This window comes from Mytilinidion resinicola (genome assembly GCF_010093595.1).
Source record: "Mytilinidion resinicola strain CBS 304.34 unplaced genomic scaffold BDZ99scaffold_10, whole genome shotgun sequence".
Lineage (NCBI taxonomy): Eukaryota > Fungi > Ascomycota > Dothideomycetes > Mytilinidiales > Mytilinidiaceae > Mytilinidion > Mytilinidion resinicola.
The window spans coordinates 1342724-1364283 of NW_022985446.1; the positions used below are offsets into that span (position 1 = coordinate 1342724).

The 21560-nt window shown below is 55.2% G+C and overlaps 7 protein-coding genes across 7 annotated transcripts; 3 read left to right on the forward strand and 4 right to left on the reverse strand.

Moving 5' to 3' along the window:
- Positions 1 to 141: 141 nt before the first annotated feature.
- Positions 142 to 3541, reverse strand: BDZ99DRAFT_35341 (AIP3-domain-containing protein). The gene is made up of 2 exons (XM_033714560.1): positions 3322 to 3541; positions 142 to 3245 (listed from the first exon to the last, which is right to left on the reverse strand). Exons 1-2 carry the CDS (start codon positions 3496 to 3498, stop codon positions 267 to 269), a joined length of 3156 nt encoding a protein of 1051 aa, XP_033576691.1. The 5' UTR covers positions 3499 to 3541; the 3' UTR covers positions 142 to 266.
- Positions 3542 to 4878: 1337 nt separating this feature from the next.
- BDZ99DRAFT_388593 (uncharacterized protein) lies at positions 4879 to 8700 on the forward strand (the record flags this gene model as incomplete). The annotated part of the gene is made up of 6 exons (XM_033715584.1): positions 4879 to 4946; positions 5259 to 5463; positions 5607 to 5880; positions 5932 to 6289; positions 6340 to 8426; positions 8477 to 8700. 6 exons carry the CDS (start codon positions 4879 to 4881, stop codon positions 8698 to 8700), a joined length of 3216 nt encoding a protein of 1071 aa, XP_033576692.1.
- A 2199-nt stretch (positions 8701 to 10899) lies between these two features.
- Positions 10900 to 11938, reverse strand: BDZ99DRAFT_477107 (uncharacterized protein; the record flags this gene model as incomplete). The annotated part of the gene is made up of 2 exons (XM_033722093.1): positions 10900 to 11634; positions 11903 to 11938. The coding sequence occupies 2 exons, from the start codon at positions 11936 to 11938 to the stop codon at positions 10900 to 10902; spliced, it is 771 nt and encodes a 256-aa protein (XP_033576693.1).
- A 662-nt stretch (positions 11939 to 12600) lies between these two features.
- Positions 12601 to 14555, reverse strand: BDZ99DRAFT_477108 (general substrate transporter; the record flags this gene model as incomplete). The annotated part of the gene is made up of 5 exons (XM_033722094.1): positions 12601 to 12892; positions 12939 to 13300; positions 13364 to 13868; positions 13982 to 14278; positions 14374 to 14555. 5 exons carry the CDS (start codon positions 14553 to 14555, stop codon positions 12601 to 12603), a joined length of 1638 nt encoding a protein of 545 aa, XP_033576694.1.
- A 324-nt stretch (positions 14556 to 14879) lies between these two features.
- BDZ99DRAFT_463492 (uncharacterized protein) lies at positions 14880 to 16575 on the forward strand. The gene is made up of 4 exons (XM_033720094.1): positions 14880 to 15390; positions 15450 to 15772; positions 15918 to 16035; positions 16088 to 16575. The coding sequence occupies exons 1-4, from the start codon at positions 15349 to 15351 to the stop codon at positions 16163 to 16165; spliced, it is 561 nt and encodes a 186-aa protein (XP_033576695.1). The 5' UTR covers positions 14880 to 15348; the 3' UTR covers positions 16166 to 16575.
- A 911-nt stretch (positions 16576 to 17486) lies between these two features.
- BDZ99DRAFT_488584 (ICE2-domain-containing protein) lies at positions 17487 to 18904 on the reverse strand (the record flags this gene model as incomplete). Its single annotated transcript, XM_033722914.1, has 3 exons — positions 17487 to 18098; positions 18148 to 18336; positions 18386 to 18904. The coding sequence occupies 3 exons, from the start codon at positions 18902 to 18904 to the stop codon at positions 17487 to 17489; spliced, it is 1320 nt and encodes a 439-aa protein (XP_033576696.1).
- An 818-nt stretch (positions 18905 to 19722) lies between these two features.
- Positions 19723 to 21463, forward strand: BDZ99DRAFT_463494 (metal-dependent protein hydrolase). The gene is made up of 2 exons (XM_033720095.1): positions 19723 to 19838; positions 20197 to 21463. The coding sequence occupies exons 1-2, from the start codon at positions 19774 to 19776 to the stop codon at positions 21203 to 21205; spliced, it is 1074 nt and encodes a 357-aa protein (XP_033576697.1). The 5' UTR covers positions 19723 to 19773; the 3' UTR covers positions 21206 to 21463.
- Positions 21464 to 21560: the final 97 nt, after the last annotated feature.

Here is a 21560-nt window from a genome sequence, read left to right on the forward strand (position 1 = left end):
ACCGGTAGCGGGATCATTATCTTCGCCTTGGATTTGGACGCGAACGTGTGGGTATGGCTGTGTAGTCGCGAGTCGTCTAGCGGGACCGTGGTAGCGGTATTAGGCTTTGGCTTCGACCCTGGGGGAAGGGTCTTGGAGCGCTGGGGGAGCTTGGTTAGGATGGATCCGGGCGATGAGACTGGGATTGCGCTGTGGGTCAGCAGGGAGAAGAGGGAGAGATGGTACGGTGCGAAGAGAGGAGAAGATGAAGAAGGAAGTTAGTGCGATCAAGCAGGGCTCTGAGCACCTTCACCCGGCAGCACCTCCTTCGCCTCCGCAAACACCTCCGGCGGGCTCCCACTCCCCGGCGCATCCTCCGTAGTCGTCGTCTCTCCTCCTGCGTCTTCAGCGGTGTCATCACCACCTGCCGCTGCTTGTGCCGCCGCCGCCGCCTGTGCCGCCTTCGCAGCCTCTCGCTTCTCCGCCGCTGCTCGCGCGCGCTCTTGCTGCCGTTCCCAGACCTCGCGCCTGATGCGCTCGTCCTTTGCTTTGCGGAGCCGCTCTGCCTCTTCGACGCCGCCGCTCTTCTTGAGCTTGCCTTCTTCGACGAAGGAGCCGAGTTCCTTCTTGAATTCGCCCTCTTTGCGGCTCTCGAGCTCTTTTTGGCGGGCTTTCTCTGCGCGCTCGATAGCTTCGAGACGGCCTTCGTGGTTAGGTTGGAGCGCGCGTACTTCGCCGAGCACGCCATCTTTAGCTTGGCGTGGGTCGACTGCCCTGTCAGCACCGACAGCGTGGAGGAGGTTGCGGCCGCTAGCTGAGCGGGTCCCTACGGGGGTAGCGGCACCCCCGGATTGGAGATTTTGCTGTTTGGTAGCTTGCTCGACCAGCTCGAAGGTCTGCGCCGCCTTCTCGAGGTCGTCTTCCAGATCCGCGGCAAGCTCCTCTTGCATGGTGAGGAGATCGCGCTCCTCGCACACGGCTTGGAGTTCTTGCTCCCAGATCTTGGTCCACAGCGGCTTCTCGCGGGTGAGGAAGTCTTTAAGTTTCTTGAGCTCGGCGGTCGCGGAGGCAATGTCCTTGGCGGTGCTTTCGAGCTGGCGAGGCAGAGGACGCACGCCGCGAGAAACGACGTCCTTTCGGAGGTCCTCGACCAAATCCTGCAGGTTGTCGACGCGGTCGACGATCTTCTCTGAGTCGTCTTGGAGCTGCTTCTTGCCAGTGTTAACGTAAGCACGGCCAGTGTCGCCAGACAGGTCTGGTAGAGCGGCTTTGACGGCGGTGGATTTAACGGCGGCAGCCTTTGTGCGGATGTTGGCCATGCTAGCACTGATGTCTGATGTGAATGAGGAGAAGGTCTGGCGGACGACAGCAAGGTCCCGACGTAGAGACTGGACCTCGTTCAGCTGTGCTGCAGATGTTATCGGTAGCGCGGTTGTTGGTGCAGGGGATGATGGAGCGAGCGCCGTTGACACGCGAGCCGAGGAAAAGGTAGGCGCTGCAGATATGCTGGCGATCTCTTTGGCTGCGTCCTGCTGGCGATCCGAGACTCGTTGAATCGCGGATTGCTGATCATCAACAGCCGTCTTGATGCTTTCTACCACACGACGTAATCCCCCTAGACCCTCATCGAAATGCCTCTTGACTTCGTCCAAAACCTCCACGTTGAGCACAAGCACAGACCGATCCTTGATGTCGCTTAGATCCTCCAACTCATGCCGTACCCCAGAGACTGGGTCTTGGATGTAGATTTCTGGTAGGTCGAGGCCGTTGCTGTGAGTGTTCCACGCAAACTTCTCGATGAAAGCAAGTTGCAACCGTGCCAGAGACAGATCGTTATAGCCGTCAGGTAGGACAAACTTCTTTATCTTGCTCTTGTATTGCAGGAACAAAGTCAGTTCCTTACCAGGTTCAGGAGACTGCTCCGGCGTAAACTGATCCACCCTTGGAGAGGGAGACTTAAACTTCCTGGATCCATGTCTTGCCGGGATCGCTGATGGTTTTGGTTGCACTGGCTCATTTTCCACATCGTCCACAACCAATTGTACCGGCTCTCCCAGAGGACCGCTAATGGTAGCCCCAAGAGAAGGTTGATCTCTTTCCGGAAACACGGGGGCTGCACCCAGTTTATCGTCCGGCGTCTTCTCTATGGGGCTATCTTCTGGTTGCGGTTCCCTGGGAGGTTTAATTAGTGGTGCCTGCGAGCTTTGACTACTTTCTTCAGAGATGCGGCGGTCCGTGAGGTCGTTACGGCTGGGAGATGTGTCTATGTTTGGTCTTTGGTGAGACCTTTGTCGACTGTGCAGCATTGAGCCTCTTGTCCGAACAGCGTTCATTGACTCCCGCACGTCGCGCCCCCTGTTTGGTACAGGAGAATTTTGTGGAGGGAGCATGGGAATCCCATTTGAGCCTCCCAAATGTTTTTGAATTTGATAGGCCGAGAATCGCCTGGAAGCTCTTCTCTCTAGCTCACCGCCACGTTGAAGAGCAGCCAGAGCATCTTGTTGTTTCGGAGGAGGAGGGGGCGGTGGCGGTGGAAAGTCCACGTAAGGAGGAGGTGGCCCTTCGGCGGTACCAGGCATGTTGTCTTCCTGCGGGTACGGAGAAATGACGGGTATGTTCTGCATCGTATTGCTGGACATGGAGGAATCGTTGGAGTGCTGGCTCGCTGTAGTGTTGCGGTTAGGTCTGGGATTTGCAGGTAGGCTGTCATATTTGCTGGGTGAAGTTCTGCCTTGCACTGAGGACGTACGTGGAGGGAGGCCGTCAGGTGCGAAGTCGCTGCTATTTTGCCTGGGTGGAGGCACTCTCGTGCTAGATGACCGCGCCTGGGTATCCTCCAGTTCGCTGGTGCTGCCCACGCTGTCCTGTCGCGGACTGGTCCCGTTCGGGACTGTGCCATCTCTCCCGCTCCGCTGGCGCAACCGCTGTTGTTTCTTTTTCAACCCATGTAGCAAGTTTATTATGATGTCTCTTATCCTGGGCAGGAAGTTGTCCAAGCTCGACTGTGAAGCCTCTTGACTCAGCGTCTCTTCTAGTATGCCTCGTAATAGCTCCGGCACGTTCCCAAGATCCTGGGTATCGACTCCGATGGCGTTGAAGGCCCGTGAAGCAATGTTGAATTCGTATCCGAGGCGGACGTAGACGTCAGAGACCTCGCTCTCTGTCGCCGTCCCACGGGACCAGAGGGTGAGGGTTTCCAGCAGCTGCTTGGTGGCGACCAGCAGATGGGTGACGCTTTTCTCGATCTGCGAGAGCTGCTGTGGGAGCTGGAGGGCGATGTTAGCTGTACCACGTGGCAGATGGGTGTAAGGAAACTGAGAAGGGCGGAATCTCTGGACGTACATTCTGCGCACGGCGCGAGCCCCCAGAGCGTCCTGAGCCCTGGGATGAGCGAGGCCCGATATCGTCGCCTTGGAGGGTCATGGTGGAGGAGTGGGAGGGAGGGTAGAGCGTGGCTTCACTGTCCTGGGCAGGCGACGAGCGGTTGGACCTGAGGGATCCGGAGGGGTACTGCTGCATAGCTTGGGCACGCTGTTCCGGCGCGCGTGGATGCAGGCGGTGGTGTCGTTCGCATGAAGGTCTGCGACTTTGGTGGTGCAGGTTGGGAGACACCCTGGGAGAGGCTAAGCGCAGCCGCGAGAATGCATGGACGGGATTCTCTCCCCAGCCACCTCAGTGTCGCGCAGGCAGCGTGGTCAGGTCAGCGTCAGGTGGGCACAGGCTCGTATTGCTGCGTTGTCTCTACATCCAGCTGCCCTCAGGTCTCTCCTGCGCGCAACGCTACGTATCCAGGGGCGGCGGGACGGCATCGGGTGTTTACAGCTTGTGGACTTCACTCGGGGCTAGTGTGCGGACGCCACTGCAGCCCTAGAGAGGTGCATTTGCCGCGCAAGCGCCCCCAGACGTGAACTGGTCTCACAGTCTACATACAACGACGATGAGAGAAGCTTCGGGGGCGGTCGTGGAGCCTGCGGTTCGGCCTGAGCCCAGACAGAGAAGTGGGGCGGAGGGTGCAATCGCATCTGGACAGCGAGGCCGACGTTTAATGTGTGAGGCGCTGGGCGTCTCGCTGGCACAATGCGGCCAAATCAGAGCAGGCCTCCTGTGAATGCTCGCTGTGATTCGAGTGCACACCGCTCACCGGACAGGCGTGATGGAGGCAGCATGGAGGTGTGGATGGAGGTCCAGAGGCGCGCAGACCAAACGGCAGCCTGGGTGAATCCACGGTGGACAGCTCTGGAAACATGCACATCCATGGCTCTATGAACGGTGACACAACCTTTGGCTGCTAAAACCGGGGGGTTGCTGGGCAGAGAGCTGCTCCCACACGCTGCCGGCGCATCCTCAATATCTGGCCCGTCCTGCCTCTCATCGCGCGCCTCCGCTCCAGCTGCTCGTCGGGCTGCTCTACCCAATTCACTCGTCGCCTCGCTGTGGTCGGCCGTCTCCTTGTGGCGCCGTTTCGTTGTTGGAGCATCCTTCCACGCACCAACGACTGATCCGTGGATCCTCCCGCTAGCTCCACCGCAACGAGGGCGCTATAGTACCCCGTACCGTCGTAGTCCTCACTCTCCAGGTCTACAACTTCACACCTGCCAGCCTCAACTCCGTCCCACGCTCCCACATCTCTCTCTTCTCCTCGCGACGCCCCGCCGGGCCTCCCAGGACGCTCACAGCCCTCCGCCGACTCAGCGTGCGTGCATTGTCCGCCTTGCGCTGACAGAGACCCTGAGCTCGACGGCCCAGAGCGGTCTCTCCTACTCCTCTCCTCAACCTCAACCTTCCACGGCACGGTCCGCCAACGCCATGTCCACCGCGACCTCTGTCAACGGAGCCTCCAACGGGCCCTCCACACAGCAGCCCGCCGCCCTGTCCGCCCAGGGCCGCCCACAACTCAAGATGTCGTCGTCTGGAAAGTCCGACGCTGCGCGCAAGCAGGCTGGCAGTCCCCTTGATGGAAACCAACGGTAGGCCTTTACCCTCCTCTCCTAGTTCCCACCCTCTTTCGCGCTGTCGCCCATGCTCGAGACTTTCCCCTTCTGTCCCCGCCTCACTCCCGTCGCGGAGCTGGGCTCGTCTCGTTTCGTTGAGCGACACTTTCTCGTGTGACGTTCATCCAGTCACATGGATAACCCGTGCGACAACTTATCTGTGAATCGCTGCCATCGCGGGCCATCTTGATTACCGTCGCAGTCCTCTGCGTCTGCTGAATTGCTGCGGACCTAGTCTTGCTGGCCCCCTGCATTTGTCTCCGTCTGCTGACCCGGGATTGCTCTCAGGAAACCTCCCCCTCAACAGAAAGCTTGGGGACAGGGTACCAACCCTATCACCCAGCGCGCCTCCAATGCGAACAACTCCAATGGGGTGGCCAATCCCTCGAAAGCCACTCCAGCAGCCCAGGGCCCTCCCTCCTCTTCCAACGAATCACACTCATACATGAAACACATGAACGATAGGATGATGTTCCTGTTGGCCAGTCTCACGGTAAGAATCTCCCCCTACTACCCAATTTGATCACCATCTGTGGGCTGCGACCTACGTTGCACAACCCAATTACCCAGGAATCTCCTGTTACACCGCATGCCATGATCAAATCAGCACAAGCTAATACTTCTTTCTCCACTTAGGGCCTGCCAACCAACTTCACACTGAAGAACGGCGAGAAGTATACCGGTGTCTTTTCTGGCACCTCGCTCGATCCCTCGGAGATGCGCTACGTCTTCAAGATGGTGAAGCGTGTGCAGACAACCGGCGACCAGCAGGTCAATGGAGCTAGCGAGATATCAGATGACTACGTCGGCGTTGGCGACAATCATGTCATGACCTGTGACATCGGCGATGTTGCCCACCTCAACGTCGCCAATGTGGTGCTTGATAAGACCCGAGCGAGGCCACAAAATGGTAATGGCACCTTCCACTCAATCCTTCAACAGTCGCTCACCATGTATGCAGGAGTCTCGAGCTTCAGAACAGACGCAGATATCTCAGGCAATCTCGCAATTCGCGAAAGAAATCTCCAGCGCTGGGAACCATCCTCCGATGCTCACGAGGGCCTGACCTTGGAGGAGTCTGGCAAAGCTACTTGGGACCAGTTCGCCACTAACCAGCAACGCTTTGGCGTCGAGAGCACCTACGACGAGAGCATCTACACCACGACCATCGATCGCTCGAACCCATTATACCAGGAGAGGGCTGCGCGTGCAGAGAGGATTGCACGTGAGATAGAGACTAGCAGTACCTTGAACTCACACGTTAACGAGGAGCGTGGCAACGCCAATGTCGATGATAGCGGCGTCGACGAGGAAGAGAAGTGAGTCTTGTGTGCTTGTCTCCTCCATCAGTCGCTAACATACTTTACAGATATAGCGGAGTTCGACGAGACTTCCCACCTCTGCCGAGCGGACAACCTGGCAGATACACAGCCCCAGCTAAGCGTGCACCCACTGGTGCTCCATCAGTTCCTAGCGTGCCCGTAGATCCGGCCATCATCTCGTCACAAATTGCTCGCCCCGTCTCTACATCAACGAAGCCACCGGCAGCGGCCGATTCTTCGGGAACAGAGAAGCGTCCTACTCCAGAGGCCGCAAAGGCAGAACCATCTATCCCAGCTACTGTTGAAGTGCCCAAGGGCCCAATCGACTCAAAGAATGCTGCTTCAAAGCCGCTGTCCGAGTCTGCTCAGAAACTGACTGCAGCTCTCAAGCCCCCGGGCGCAGGCGTACCGGCACTACGCAAAGTTGGCCGGGGAGACAACGCAACAGCCAACGTGGAGCACGACCTCCTTGACTCATTCAAGCAGTTCTCAGCGACTGAAAAGCTGCGTGTTCAGGAGCGCCAACGATCCATGGCCCGAGAATCCAAGGCTGTCAAACTCAACGATCTCAAGAAGTTCTCTCAGAATTTCAAGCTTAACACACCTGTTCCAACAGATCTTGTCCCGATCCTTGCCAAGGACGAAGGGAAGCAGAAGCACATCGTCGAAAAAGCTCTGAAGGCTGTTCAGGAGCAGAAGTCGACTCCACCAAAGCCGGCCACGGTTGTTGCTGACCAGAAGGCTCCGCGACCAGCAAACGCCAAACCAGATCCCGTTCATACATCTCCCAGCGCCGACCGCCAGGCCATGCCACGACAGCGCCCCAATCAGAACTACAATTCAGTACCGATGAGAGGAGCAGGAGGAAATCACATCCAAAACCAAAATACGAACCAGCCTCCTCCACGATCTGGCACTGGCACAGGTTTGCTAAGTCAACGACTTGCTGTGACCCAGCAGCAGCACAGAGCAGGAACTTCACAGTACAACGTGCCTCAACCAGTCCCCATCCAGGATATGCGCATCGTCGCACCTACTGGACCGTCTGCGAATTCCAGTGGCATTCCAACTCCTACATCGACCGCCTCAACGAGATTTAATGTCCGAGCAGCGGATTTCAAGCCCAACCCCAATGCTAACGCTTTCACTCCCGGTGGAAACCCAAGCGCAGGAAGCAGCCCTAGACCTAACTCCGCAGCATCCCGCCCGGAGCCTCGCAAGACTCCCATTATTCCCATCACCAGCTTCTTCGGAAACCAGAAGCCTTCTGGTGAGACCCTACCCTTCGACGACGCCTTTAACCCCATCAAGCGCATGTTGAAAGAAGTCCAAGACGAGAATAAAACCAAGGATTTTGCAGCCAACGGCGGCATCCCACAGGCCTATCGTACCCCACCTACTTGGGACGTCCCTGACGCAAACAAGGAGAAGAATCACGTGGAAATGTTCGAGAGGCCCACACCCCCTCAGCCCATTTCAGCTCCTCACACTGCACTGGGCAACGGACCCATTCCACACCAGCATCAACTTCCGCCCCATCTACAGGGCCCCCAGAACATGCAGCAAGCGCATAACCCACAGCAAACGCCCCAGCACCGTGCGGTGCAACCGCACCACAACCAGAATGGTCCTCATCACTTCGATGGCGGCCACCACATGCAATTCTCGCAATCGAATTCGTCTGTGCACCCTTCGCCACGCGCGATGCCGCCGTACATGTACAACGGACAACCTCAGGCGATGCCAGTTTTCCAACAACCGCCCATGCAATTCGGTATGAGCCCAAACATGCATCCAGCAGGCATGCGTGGACAGCCTGGATTCCCCAATGGCCCCCCTGCGATGGGAGGACATATGATGACTAACCAGACTTCAGCTGGCCCGTACATGGGTATGCCACAGAACCCACAGATGCACATGTATTCTCCTGGCCCGCAGCCTGCCTTCCCTCACTATCCTCAGCAAATGACAGCACCACCTGGGGCGAATAGCTTCCCTAATAGTCCACGACCCGGCGCGCCGATGATGAGCCATCAAGGCTCGCAGCAAGGACATCAACAACAGCCTGTCATCTATATGCAGCCAAATGGTCAGGTCGGACCTCAAATGTTCGCCCAAATGCCACAGGGGCCAAGTAAGTATGCTCCCTCGCTACCGGTAGCTTGCAAGCTAACTATCCGCCAGTGACTCCGATGCGCGGGCCATATCCCCAGCCTCACCAACCTCACTACGGATCACCACACCAGCATAATCAATATCCGCAACAGCCCCATCGAGGTACTCCGAGTGCCAGTTACAGCCAGCCTATGATGCAGCAACACTCGCAACAGCACTCGATGCCTCCTCAGGGCCCTACACCGACCGGACCAGCCGCCCATGGTCCGGAAGGCGGCGAGGAGGTGAAATGAGGATCTGCGACTCGACGGCGGACGCTGTCGCGGGAACCCAGCTTCTCTTTGGAAAGCAAAGCCCCTGCACGGCTGGTCGCTGTAGATGAAGTTCGCATGCTTTTAGCTCCTTCTTTTACCGATACCCTTGTGCTGGATTCCGACTAATTGCTTTGCATTTAGCGATGGCTAGGCTACTCTCGGAGTGCGTGCGTCTTCTTTCTCGGCTGCCGCAACACACTAAAAGCATAGCATCAGCGACTGGCGTTACTACATGGGTATGGTTATGGGTACGGATGGGGGTGTCAGAGAATCAACTTGTCTCTGGATACTCTCGAGATGGTTTTCGGATGGATGGAAGCTTTGTGATATAAGTGTTTTGAGGCGTCGATGGCTTCTAGATGGATCAGGTCGTCGGCGGTGCGAAGGGAGGCCTGGTGATGATGGTCGCCTGCGTCGAGGTGCTTGGCAATGCTCCAAGTCTGGGAACTTGATTTGGGCTTCGGTTCGTGCGGATGGACGAACCAGAAATCAATTTTTTGGAATTGATGGAGGATGGGTGTTGGTTGGTGAGTAGTGAGGAGTTGAGTTTGCGGGACGAGCGAAGCTAATCCGGGCGGTCTGTCCGCAGAGGGTGGGTGGTAGGGTGGATGAAGGGGTCCAGAGGATGAGGAAGCTGTCGGCGAGTGTCTGAACGGCGTCCTACTACCATCCCCAGGGCTCCCTTCGGCTTGGCTTGGCTCGCCCGATAACATAATAGAAATCGATCAAGATATTGGTGTAAAGATAGTCCTTGTGAGTGATAATGATATAGCAGACGCGAGGCCTAGAGTTGAAGAAATGTACGACTCAAATTCCTTAAAGTGTCACTCCTGCTCCCCTCAAACCCCGGTCTCTGAATCTCTTCTCGACATCTAGAACGACCGCTCGATCTCCCCTCCCCTCAGAATCCGCTGCGTCGCCTCCAAAAACCCCTCCAGTCCGGCCGGGCCGCTATCCCCCCCACAAGGCCACGACGCCTCCCGCACCGACGCCATCCAAACGGTGCACTCACTCCCCTGCCTCCGCGCAGACCTCCCTGCCCAATATTAACCCTCCGGACCTCTCCTACCGCAATCTCAACTACGCCCACGGCCCAGCGCACATTCAATAGGGGACCTTACTCCACAACATCCACATATCCACTCTCCAATTAACATCGTAGAATCAGTGTCCGATTTTCCTCTACAACCACCCCTCCGCGACAACAGCGCAGTTGACGTTGCGACCATCAGCCGCCCGCAGCCCGTTACCGAACGAGCCCCTGAGACTAGGCCACTAATCTATGAGCGAAGGAGAGAGGAGGTGTGAATAGACACGAGATAGGCTCGACTGGTACTGGTCGTGACTTGCGAGTGAGTGATGCGGGATCCTGCTTGTGATGCGTTGGAAGAGTGACAGGTCATGTGCTAGTCACGTTTTGGTGCTTGGATTGGGGTATAAAACTTCGACGGGTGCTTGGGACTGTTTGCTTGATAGCAGGGGGTTCTTGGGAGGGGCTTGTTCAAAATAATACCAAGCCTCCCTCGGATGTGGCACTATTAACGCGGGGATTCTGTGGAGAGGTTCAACCCAACGAGGAAAGCCTTTGATGTGTGCACCGCTAAATATTTCTGCTCCTGTCCTTCATATTTTTCATATGATGGGGGTCATCTTGGTCGGATCTAAGTACCCATCGTTCCACGGAGATGCGAGGTTATAGCTTTGAAAGGTGCTGACGAGCATTAGCGTGGTCGAAGGATTATCCCCACATGCGTCCTCTCGATACTATCCGTTCGATCGCTCACGCTCACGCTCAGCCTCCACCCATACTTCTGGTTCATTCGCTGTATTTGATCCACAGCCACCAACTCTCCACCATGCAAGAAGAGATTGCGCATTTTGACTCCAGTGAACGAAACCTCCACTAGCTCCCATCGAACTATTCTGGAGGAGGTTTGATCGCCAACTAGCCATACTTTTCCGCCCGCTCAGTTTTTGCCTCCTTCCGCGTAGCCTGATACAATAGACCAAGAGAGGAGCTTTTATAGGCGCACGAAACGCCAATCCCGCCAGGTTAGTCAGCAAGTGCGTGACTCCCACACCACGATCCGATGATCTGAGGAAGTACGACGCCAAGCTTTCATCTTTCATCTAACACGGATAGAGCAGTCGCCCAACAACATGCTCCCAAAATCCTGCTCACCGCCGCTCCCACCCCTGAGGATACACGCCCATCTCCGCGGGAGGATACCCCTGTTCGCTTACAGTCGCGGGCGGATACCCATAACCCCCTTGTGCTTGCGCCTGCGGGGACGCATTCCCATGCAGTTCATGCGGCGGATAGTCCGACCCCATCTCAACTATCGGCACCGGCTGGTTCTTGTTGTCTGCACCGGGATACGGGTCGGCCGGGTACGGAGCAAGAACAGGGCCACTGCGGTTTCTGCGCTTGAAGAGGAGGAAGGCGACGAGAGCGAGAAGGGCGAGACCGGCGATGGCACAGCCGACGCCTATGCCGGCTTTGGCGCCTGTGCTGAGACCGTGGGAGGGGGTTGGTGTTGTGGTTGGTTGGAGTGATGATGCTTCTGATGTGGATGTCGATGGCAGCGTAGTTGGGCTTGGTGTCGATGTCGTTGTCGGTAAGAATGTTGGAGACGATGTGGAGCGTGAGCTTGGCTCCACTGAAGACGTAGAGCTGGGAGTGGGCGCTGCAGAGGAGGAAGCAGAAGAGCTAGCCGCCTCTCCCGCTACAGTAATGAGGCCATTCGACGATATCTGGTACTTGCTCCCGGTGTACGTCGTCCGCGAATCCGTGTTCGGAATCTCGAAGCGCAGCACGAACTCATCCGTCTGTGCGAGAATGTTATGGGGGATTTTGATCTGCCAGCTGTAGGTGCCGGGGTTCTTGATATTGATGCTCTCTTGCAGCGGCTTCTATTAACGCATATATTGATTGATGTTTGCAGGTGGATGAGTTACCAGCTAGTAGAAGGCCCAGTTTACTGTGTTCGGGTCGTAAGATGCGATGAAGAGGTCTGCGATAGTCACGCCGTCGATATAGGCGTCTGTGTAGCCGGAATCCCAGCCCGTTCAGGAGAGCCCTAGGGCGACACCGATGCCGAACCTCTGCGAGAGATCAGGCAAAGGTGCCATCGGGAACAATCCAGTGTGCTTAGACGTTATCGCAAGACACTAGGCGAACTACGGATGTGAGAATAAGGAGAAAGGCGTCTAGCATAGTGGCTATAGTTTAAAGAGGAAAAGAGAGGTGTGTAGAAGAGAAACTGTTCTGTTCGAGGATCAACGCGCAGTATATTGAACATTGCGGAGCAGCTAAGTAGATGAACGGGGTTCAGATCCTCCGTCTCTACCTTTGTAGGTGCAACAAATTGTACACAGTATTGATCATCCTAGCGACTAACCTGGCTTGGAGACTTTATCGCGCGCAAGGGTAAGCTGGCTCAGCAATTGGGCATACTGTTAGGGCTCGCATCGAAGGAGTTTCGAATGCATGCTGGCTCGCTTGGAGAGTGCTCAGGTAGTTCCGTTTTGCTGCACGATCCTAGCCCTTTCACAAGAGAGGTGCGTGATATCCCTAGCATTAGAACCAGCCTTGCAGAACCTCATGAGGCTGAAGGGTTACATTCTGGTCGCTGGGAAGAGGGGAACCTTGCAGGCTAGGCTAGCAACGAAACCCATGAAAGAGCTGGAACATGATCCATTGCATCCGGTCCGGCCTCTAGATCAACGCTTTTGCAAGCACACACGGCTTGGAGGTGTGAAAATCGGGTGACTTCGGCAAGGCCAGCCTTATGATGCAGCGAATGAGACGGCTGCACGCATGTTTGGGAATCTAGTTAGTGGCGTTCTTTTACTCATCTAATTCTCCGACCATCTCTATCATCTCCTCTCTCGCATCCTCTCCCCAGCTTTCCTCACGCTCTCCTCTACGCCCCACCCATCCCTCAACAGCCCACCAACTTCTTCAAGACTCAGGCCACACGTCTCGGGGTAGATTCGCCACACAGTAAACCAACATGCTATGCAAACCCCAGTATACACTGCGAACGTGCCCATAGGCGTGAACAGGTCCATCATTGGGAGAAAGGTCAGGCCAACGAGGAAATTAGAGCCCCAGTTTGTGGCGGTCGCGAGGCCGGAGCCGATGGAGCGGACGGAGAGTGGGAATAGCCTGGGGTATGATTAGCCCTGGCAGTAGATGGCAGGAAAGCACTCACTCAGACTGCTGCCATGGTACATTTCCCATACCAATGGCGTATCCCGCGACATACACGATCATGGCGATTAGGATGATCAGAGGCCATGCTCGTGTTCCTGCGTTATCGATCCCTCTTGTAGCAACGGAAGACTCGTGTGTAGGGATGTCCACGAAGTTGAAGGCTACACTGCAAAGGCCGAGACCGATGACCATAATGGGGACCGAATAAAGCAAAATCCTGCGCCGACCAATACGGTCGATGCTGTGGAAGGCCACGAGGGTGAAGGCAAAGTTGGTTAATGCGATTGAAAGGGATGTAAGCGTCGGCGACTGGAAGCCTACGAGTGCGAAGATTGTGGCGGAAAAGTACATAAGGGAGTTCTGGACACGAAAAATTAGCACGGAAGAGAGCACTTCGAGGGAAGCACGACATGGGGCACTCACAAATCCGCACAATTGCTGGAATCCTTGAAGCATGCATGCTATAATCAACGCTCTCCGGTTCCCACCAACAGCCACGACTTGCGCGAATCCGTCGTTTACTTTGGCCATCCTACCCCTCCAGCCCGTCTTGGGCAATTCTGGGTTCGACCTCTCCCCTGCTGCCTCCTCTTCCTCCATGATCTCCTTCTCCACTCGTCTGAGCACTGCGTCTACCATCTGTTTAATCTCATCGCCACCACCATACACACGTAGTAGGACCTGCTTCGCGCGGTCCTTCTGATTTGCTTTAACAAGCCATCTGGGTGTTTCGGGCATGAATTCTAATATGAGAAACTGGATCGTGGCCGGCGCAGCACCGAGACCCACCATCCACCTCCAACCATGCGGGTGCGTGGAGAAGAGCCAGCCGATGATGTATGAAACGACTTGACCGCCGGTAATGAAGAGACTTGCGACTGTGACGAGGCGGCCTCGAAATGGAGAGGGTGAGAGTTCGGATATATACCTATTACACCGCGAGTCAACAAATTGTTCTCCCAGTAGCTTAGCTTAAAATGTCAGGTAGGAAGTGCAAGTAATGGGAGTAATGGGAGTAATGTAGAAAATCTAGCAACATACAACGGCACCACAAAGCTCGCACTGCCCACCGCCAACCCAACTATGCTCCTCCCAACAATCATCCCCCACACTGTCCCAGACCATGCCTGCCACAGCGCGCCCACAACAAAAAGTATATCCGCGAGCAGTATGACCTTCTTGCGCCCCCAAGAGTCTGCCAGCACCCCCGTGAGAGGGCTCGCAATCAAGGCGAACAAGCTCGTAGCAGACGTGATCAGACTCTTGTCCAGCGTGGTGAGGGAACGGGAGGAGAGGTCTGAGCCGATACTCACTAGGGTTGAGGAGATGACGCCAGTACTAATACCACCCATACATGTTAGCAAATACTGCGCAACCTCAATGTATCTAGAGCATAGTATGGAATCCCGAGGTAGACCCTTGAAGCAACTCACTCATATCCAAACAACAGCCCGCTCACTCCAGCACAGAATGTCAGCACCCATATGAATATACCAGGCGAGACCAGCGCGCTCTCATCCACAGCATCAGAGCTGTCGTAGCTGTCGAGGCTGGAGCGGTGTGAGTCGGCATCGGAATCGTGCAGGAGCGGTGCATCCGCGGGCGTATCGATCATGCTTTGCAGCTCGAGGGTCTCGTGGGAGGCCGTTGCTGCGACTAGGTGCAGTGACGTCGCATGGAAAGGTTAGTAGAACGGTTTACAAGTATAAGGGGCGTTGTGGTAGAAGTTTGGGCACGCGGTCGTAGTTCGGAGGTGCACGCGGCGTGGAGAATAATCTGGGGAAGCTCGTTTCGGCATGCTAGTTTTGGATGCCTGGTTTAAGGTTACCTCGACGTCCTGTGTTCCTTTCACTTTCTACAATTCGCACATATCTATTCACAGCATACTCAAGATATTACGGCTGGAACATCGCAGTTCCCAATAATTCATAACAGATGGCCTTCAGGATCACCTAGCTTCTCCTAAGATGCCATTTCAACGTTCCGATATTGTTCTACTTACACTTCCCCTATTTTTATGCCATCTGGAAGTAAGAGCGGAAAACGTGCTTAGGCATTAAAGTATAAGCGGCGCCATGACATTCAGAACGGAAGAAGAAGGCTTAAGGGGGAGCGTAGAAAGATAGTCCTTTATCGAGGGCACGTGATAATCACCGGAAGGGTTAAGCGGGTATCAGCCTTGACATTCAAAAGATAACCTTTTCAGAGCACAGGCTAGCTAATAACAGCCTGTATTCTAGCAAGGCTGAAGGGTAGCATTCATGTTGTGAGGGGAAGCTTGAATCCTGAGGCCCGAGCGCCACCTGCAGCGGAGAATAAAGCGACGATTCCAGCCCTCTTTTCAAGATCTATTGTAATCGCAACTATCTAACTTCAATGAACGGTGCTTCTAATTTTACACTGAATCCATGGCGCAAATTCGTTGCGTAGACACCATCACGATTGGGAAGGTATGCGTTCAAGGGAGATGTATGGCGAGAGGTGACAAGGCTGATAGCAATATAAATAGGGCTGCGTAATGAAAGTGATGGTCGACGATTCAAAGCCCGACGGCCATCTAGACCATAACTGGACCGAAACGACATATGACGGCAAACCAGGGTCTATGAAGCTCGAGGTCCCGGGGCACTGGCATAAGTATCACGACGAATACATGGAAGTTCTCCGCGGGCGCATGACGCTTTATCTCGAAGGCACCGGCAGCGTGGTGCTGGCAGCTGGTGATGAAAGACTCAAGATTCCGCGGTGGCACGTTCATTCTTTTGCGGCGTTTGAGGGCGAGGAGGCAATGCTGAAGGAGTTGACGGATCCCAGCGGGGAGTTTAAGGCTGAGTATGTCGTGTGAAACGCTCTCGTCCATGCCTTCATCTCTTCATCCTCATGACTTTTGATTGTGTCGTCTTCTGTGCTCCGCTTTCGTGCAAAACACAGAAGGGCATGGGGAAGACGGTCGTTTGCTAAAGCTAGTATTTCACAGATTCTTCAGAAACATGACCCAATCCGGCAGCATGACCATCATCGACGCCCTGCGCGCTTTCTGGGACGGCGATGCATATATCTCCTTACCGGGAAATATCAAGCTCCTTGACCAAGCGGTATGTGTGGCTGTTTTATACGGCATGCACATGCTGACAGATATTACCGCAGTTCATGGCTGTAGCTGGCACGATTGCGAGATTCTTTTGGCCAGCGACCAGGGCGTATAAGGCGTATCCTGATATGTAACGTGAGGCTACGGGAAGAGGATAAAAGATATCTGTAATTGATTGAACTGGAGGCCGCTGAGCGATTGGGGCGTATGAAGGCTCTCAGCTCACAATATAGGTTAAAAGAAGTCATGTGAGGATCAGCTTTATGGAAGTTGCGTGGAGACTCGTATAAGAAAAGGGAATAGCTCCTAATCAAATTCTTGGACCCTCATACCCACCACAGAGCGAAAAAAAAATGCACCGAAGTAATACACTCTCAAAAAAGAAAGCAATGCCGACCAGGCACTGTGCCGACTCGAACCTAGAAGCAAAAGGAAAGTGTCCCGAAGGACGAGTACCATATGGTAGTTAGATATGAGATATCAGATAGATCCATAGAGCCACAGCAACTTTCCTGTGAGGCCAAGGAATTAAAGGGGTTTTATAGCCTTGAAAAAAAGAAAATAGTTAATGCGCGATGAAGACATAACGGGTGAAGACACGCGTCCTCGCCGAATTCGAGAGTTTGTTCCTTGGTTCTTTGGCAAAATACGTAAAGCGAACCAAGCAAAATATCACAGCCAAGCTCGATGAGGTAAGGCAGACTTCAGTATTAGAAAGCGTTCCTAATCGCAATCAAGAATCTGAAGAACGGGGTATTACAACACAGCACGCAACATCCTGTCAATCCCGCTCTTTTATATCTACCTCGCTCCGTCTGTGATTACCCTAGCTAGCCGGAAATTTCGCGTGCAAACCAGCGCAGCTCCGCTATACAGTACATGAAAAAAGTCCTTGCTACAAGTCCTGTCAATCCGTGATACTCCGATCCGATTGCAAGAGATGCCGCCACCGATGGATTACATGCCGTACGCCAAGAAATGCTGCGGAGGAGTTGAGTTGGGTTGGAGGAAGACTTGAGGAGGCTGCGAATTCGTGGGTTGGAGTGTTGAAGCGGGGTATGGGGGGGTGGTCTCGGTCGATGAAGCGAGGCGTAAAGAACGCTTGTGATGGTAGTGAAGTAGCATGATATAGCGCTTGTAGATGTTCATGCTTTCGTAAATGGCTTCTTGTCTATGAATGATGCCAAAGAGGCCGTTGGGGGTATAGAGGGGTATCCAAGATGCAAGGCACACAGGCTGGATAGGAAGGCGTGTGAGGCACAGATATGTACCGTGCAACTCTATTCCCAAGGCGACCAACGGAGTAGGTGCCAAACTGGAGAGTGGTGAATAGGGACAAAACGTCCGCGATGTGGTGTTCCCGCGCTGCATTGCGTGATGCTCGCAAGGTCCATGGGTGACCTTGATGGCTCAATTTGGGGCGAAATGTGATACGCCACGCCTCTTTCTGAATGCTCAATCCGACTTCCAGTGACTCGTGAGTCTCCCATCGTCATCCTCCTTCGAAATCTTGAGCTCGATCGCGTACAATGCCATCGTGACCGCTAGATTGATCCATCTCCAGAAGTTGCCTCCGGCGTCCCCACCCTGACTATTCCACCAGTCACCATTACTCGATCCATCACCGTTGGTCGAGGCGAAATGCTGCATCAACAGGCTTGTGTACACAGCTATGAGGATGCTCGGGCTAAACCAGCTTAGGAATCCTAGGAGTTGGCCCGCTTCATCACTGTCATCTAGTGACGGGTCCTGTGTGAGAGCCCGAGCACCTGATTCGCGGATAGCCGGGATAATTCGAGCACTTGCGTACATGACGAAGACGCGGTAAGCGAGCGAAATAATGACGGAGGGCGTGATGGTCATAATGGCTCCAACTATAAGGTTGTAACCGGAATGGATCATGGTAGGTAATGTTGAGAAGATATGCAGTAGCGTGGTATACGAGGCCATGATTATCGGAGGGAGAGGAGGCAAAGCTGGCTGGGCTGGTGGAGGGCTGGCCTCGGCAGAGCTAGACGGTTGGTAGTCGGTGAAGATTTGATAGATGCAGAGAGTGACATAGGCAAACTAGACTCGCGTTAGAAAGTCGGAATCAGTTCCGAGTGTTTGAACGTACCAAGAGGGAGCTTTCCACCGGATTACCCCGTCCGCTGCCTATGCCCCAAGAGCACAGGAACACAGAGCATGTGATGGCAGCGCCGATCAGTATGGCGTCCACGTTGCTGATCTCTGGGAAAGTAGTAATTCGCCAAAGGAAGTAGACGGAGCTAGAAAGAATGGATGCGGATAGGACCAACAGTCCGATCTAGAAAGATGGTTAGCTGAGACGATAATACAACACAGGACGATTGTACCATCCAGCTATCTCCTCGCTCCCGATTCACAAGCCAGCGCGTGATCTGGCCAGCAGCTTGGATGACGAGCAAGCTGCAGAAACCCTCCCCAATCTGGAACACGGGTGTCGACCATCTCAGAATCTTGTCCCAGCTGCCGATAGTGGCGCTCTCGACCAGTCCACCACTGCCAAACAGCCATTCCTGCACCGACGAGTCGTGAGCCCGCTTCCCGCCAAAGGTTCGCTCCACCCAACCACCGTTGTTGTCCGAGTCGACGGAGAATTTATTCAAGCTCCATATCAGCAGCGCTGGCAACACGAACCACTGAGTCCACGCAATCAGCTGCACAAGGGTCCACCGGAACCGTGATCCATCAGGCGTCGCTAGGCGGAGGGCGGAATAGAAGAAGTAGTAGCTGGCGAGCGATAGGGAGAAGGCCAGTCCGCAGGTCCTACCGCCTATGTCGAAGGCTAGCGGTATGGTGAAGATGATGGCACTCAGGAAGGTGGCCGAAGAGGCAACCCTTGTGAGCCACATGTGCGCCTGCTGCGCCGAGCACGCTCTGGGGCGCGCTCAGGCAGTATACAAGGGAGCGCCGGGGGCTCGTTGTAAGGAAGACACGCGTGGAACGCGCAGCCGGCGCGGGAGAGTGTCCTGGAGGTGCTGGCGTGGTGGAGGACGTGGTGCGGGCGCGGTGGTGGTTACGTGTAATTTTGGTCGGAGGCGACCTGTGATGCTTGGCGGTGAGCTTATCTTCACGTGCAAGAGTTGCGGTGGGTGTGACGAGGCCGGGACGTCGCCGAGAGAGGGTCGTGATGAGGTCGTCGTCTGGTGTTCTCGCGAGGCTGCGGCGAGCTTGCGGAGAGCTTGCGGAGAGCTTGCGGAGAGCAGGCGTGACAGGCAACCTCCTGCGCGGCGTAGGCCCAGAAGCGGGTAATTGGACTGTCGCGTGCTGGTCGGCCAGGCTATTGGAGATCCCACAGATCGGGACAGGGGCCTGCTGGTGAGGACGAGAGAGTGAGTTGCGGATGGCCAGGCGGAAGAGCGTCCAGAGAGCGAACAAACGGCACTGGAACACGGGCCAAACTGAGCCCGCAGGGAGAGACAGGTTTCGATTTGAGGACAGGTCGCGGGAGGGACTCGGTGATGGTGTTCTGGAGGTTTATTATTTGCAATCTTACCACTCTAATCCTAGCGCTCCAACGGCCCGCCCAAGAGCCAACGGGCCTCACGCCTCCAGACTCGGGCGGCCAAAGAGGAAGCTCCAAGACAACCCACCTTTCACCGTACCGACCTCACCGCTGTTCTCAGCCCATTGTTGAATGCACGCACTGAGACGCGCCGTTCTCTTCCGTCCGACACGCCTCTGCAGAACATCAATTGCTCCCGTCGTCCGCTTGCGCGTAATGAGCACCTCCGAGACCCCCGCAAAGAAGCTCAAGATGGCTGGGCCTTTGATCGGAACGCATAAGTGAGTCTTTTTAAATTCTTGAGCGACTTTCATGTCCATCAGGCCTCATTCTGTGACTACTCGGAAAGACGTCCTTGTATAGTGCCTCGCCATAGATTTGCGTTACTCTCGTATCACTGCTGGTGGGGCTTTCAGATATCATCCTATTTGGGCCCGCCGTTTGAGGGAGTCCAGCCAGCTTACGGACTGTTCAATCCGATGAGTTCTATCCTGCTCAGATAATTAGAAACACCTTGAAGCCCGTCCTGCGGTGCCACGACAGCGTACGGATATCTTGACGAGACCCTGCAGCCTCAAATTTTGATAGCGCCTACGAATTTGATATATCTCCACCAAACAGCCAACTGACACATCACAGCGGCCACTTCCACGCCGACGAAGCTCTCGCCGTCTACCTGCTCCGCCTGCTCCCCACCTACGCCTCCTCCCCCCTCGTCCGCACCCGCGACCCCTCGGTTCTCTCCACCTGCCACACCGTCGTCGATGTCGGCGGCGTCTATGATGCCTCCACCAACCGCTACGACCACCATCAGCGCGAGTTCTCTGCCGTCTACCCCGGCCACAACACCAAGCTCTCCTCCGCGGGGCTCGTCTACCTCCACTTCGGCAAAGACATCATCGCACAGCACACCGGCCTGGACGTCGCATCCGAAGATGTCACCATCCTATGGGAGAAACTCTACACCGACCTCATCGAGTCCTTCGACGCCAACGACAACGGCATCGACCAATACAACAGCTCAGCTATCGCAAAAGCAGGCATAGAGAAGAACTTCGAAGAGCGCGGTTTCAGCATCGCAAGCGTGGTCGGCCGGTACAACCGCGCGCCGCTGCCGACCTCGTTCTCGGACACCGCGCCGCAAGCCGAAGAAGACGCGCGGTTCGCTCGAGCATCGGAGTTCACAGGCGAGCAGTTCATCCTCGACCTCTCGGATGCGTACAAGTCCTGGCTCCCCGCCCGCGCCACCGTGACACAGGCCTACAACGACCGCCTGCAGTACGACCCCCACGGCCGGATCATGGTTATTCCTTACAAGAAGGAAGGTGTTCCGTGGTCGGACCATTTGTACGGGCTCGAGAAGCGCACGGAGCAGAAGCCGGGTGTCCAGGCGCAGGTGCTGTATGTGCTGTTCCCTGAAAACGGGGATGCGGACAGCAAGTGGCGGATCCGCGCTGTGTCGAAGGAGGGGAGCGGGTTTGAGAACCGGAAAGATCTACCCGATGCGTGGAAGGGAGTGCGGGATGAGAAGCTGGACGAAGTGAGTGGGATCCCTGGGTGCGTGTTCGTGCATGCGGCTGGGTTCATTGGAGGGAACAAGACGTTCGAGGGAGCGTTGAAGATGGCGGCTGTGGCGGCGGATGCGTGAGAAAGGGTAGGCATTGGGTATGGTGGGTAGGGAGGCGTCGAGGCGTTGGATACCACGGAATGGATGGTTAGATCTCCCAAAAGGTAGATATCACGGACTTCAAAAGTTATTTTGGCATATCAGAAAATCCATTGATGGGAGCCTTGTCTCCTCTGCAAATCCCGATCTCCTAGCTGGTTCATGAGCTTCGTCAATAATATGTCAAAATCGAGTCAAAATCACGCGGACTGGCTCCCGTTTATACATCTTGCATCCTCAAGATCAACCTTATTGCTCAGGCCTGGTTTAAAGCGTCCGCCAATAACATGCTAAATGTGACTCCAAATCGCACGGACTGGCTCCCGTTTATACATCT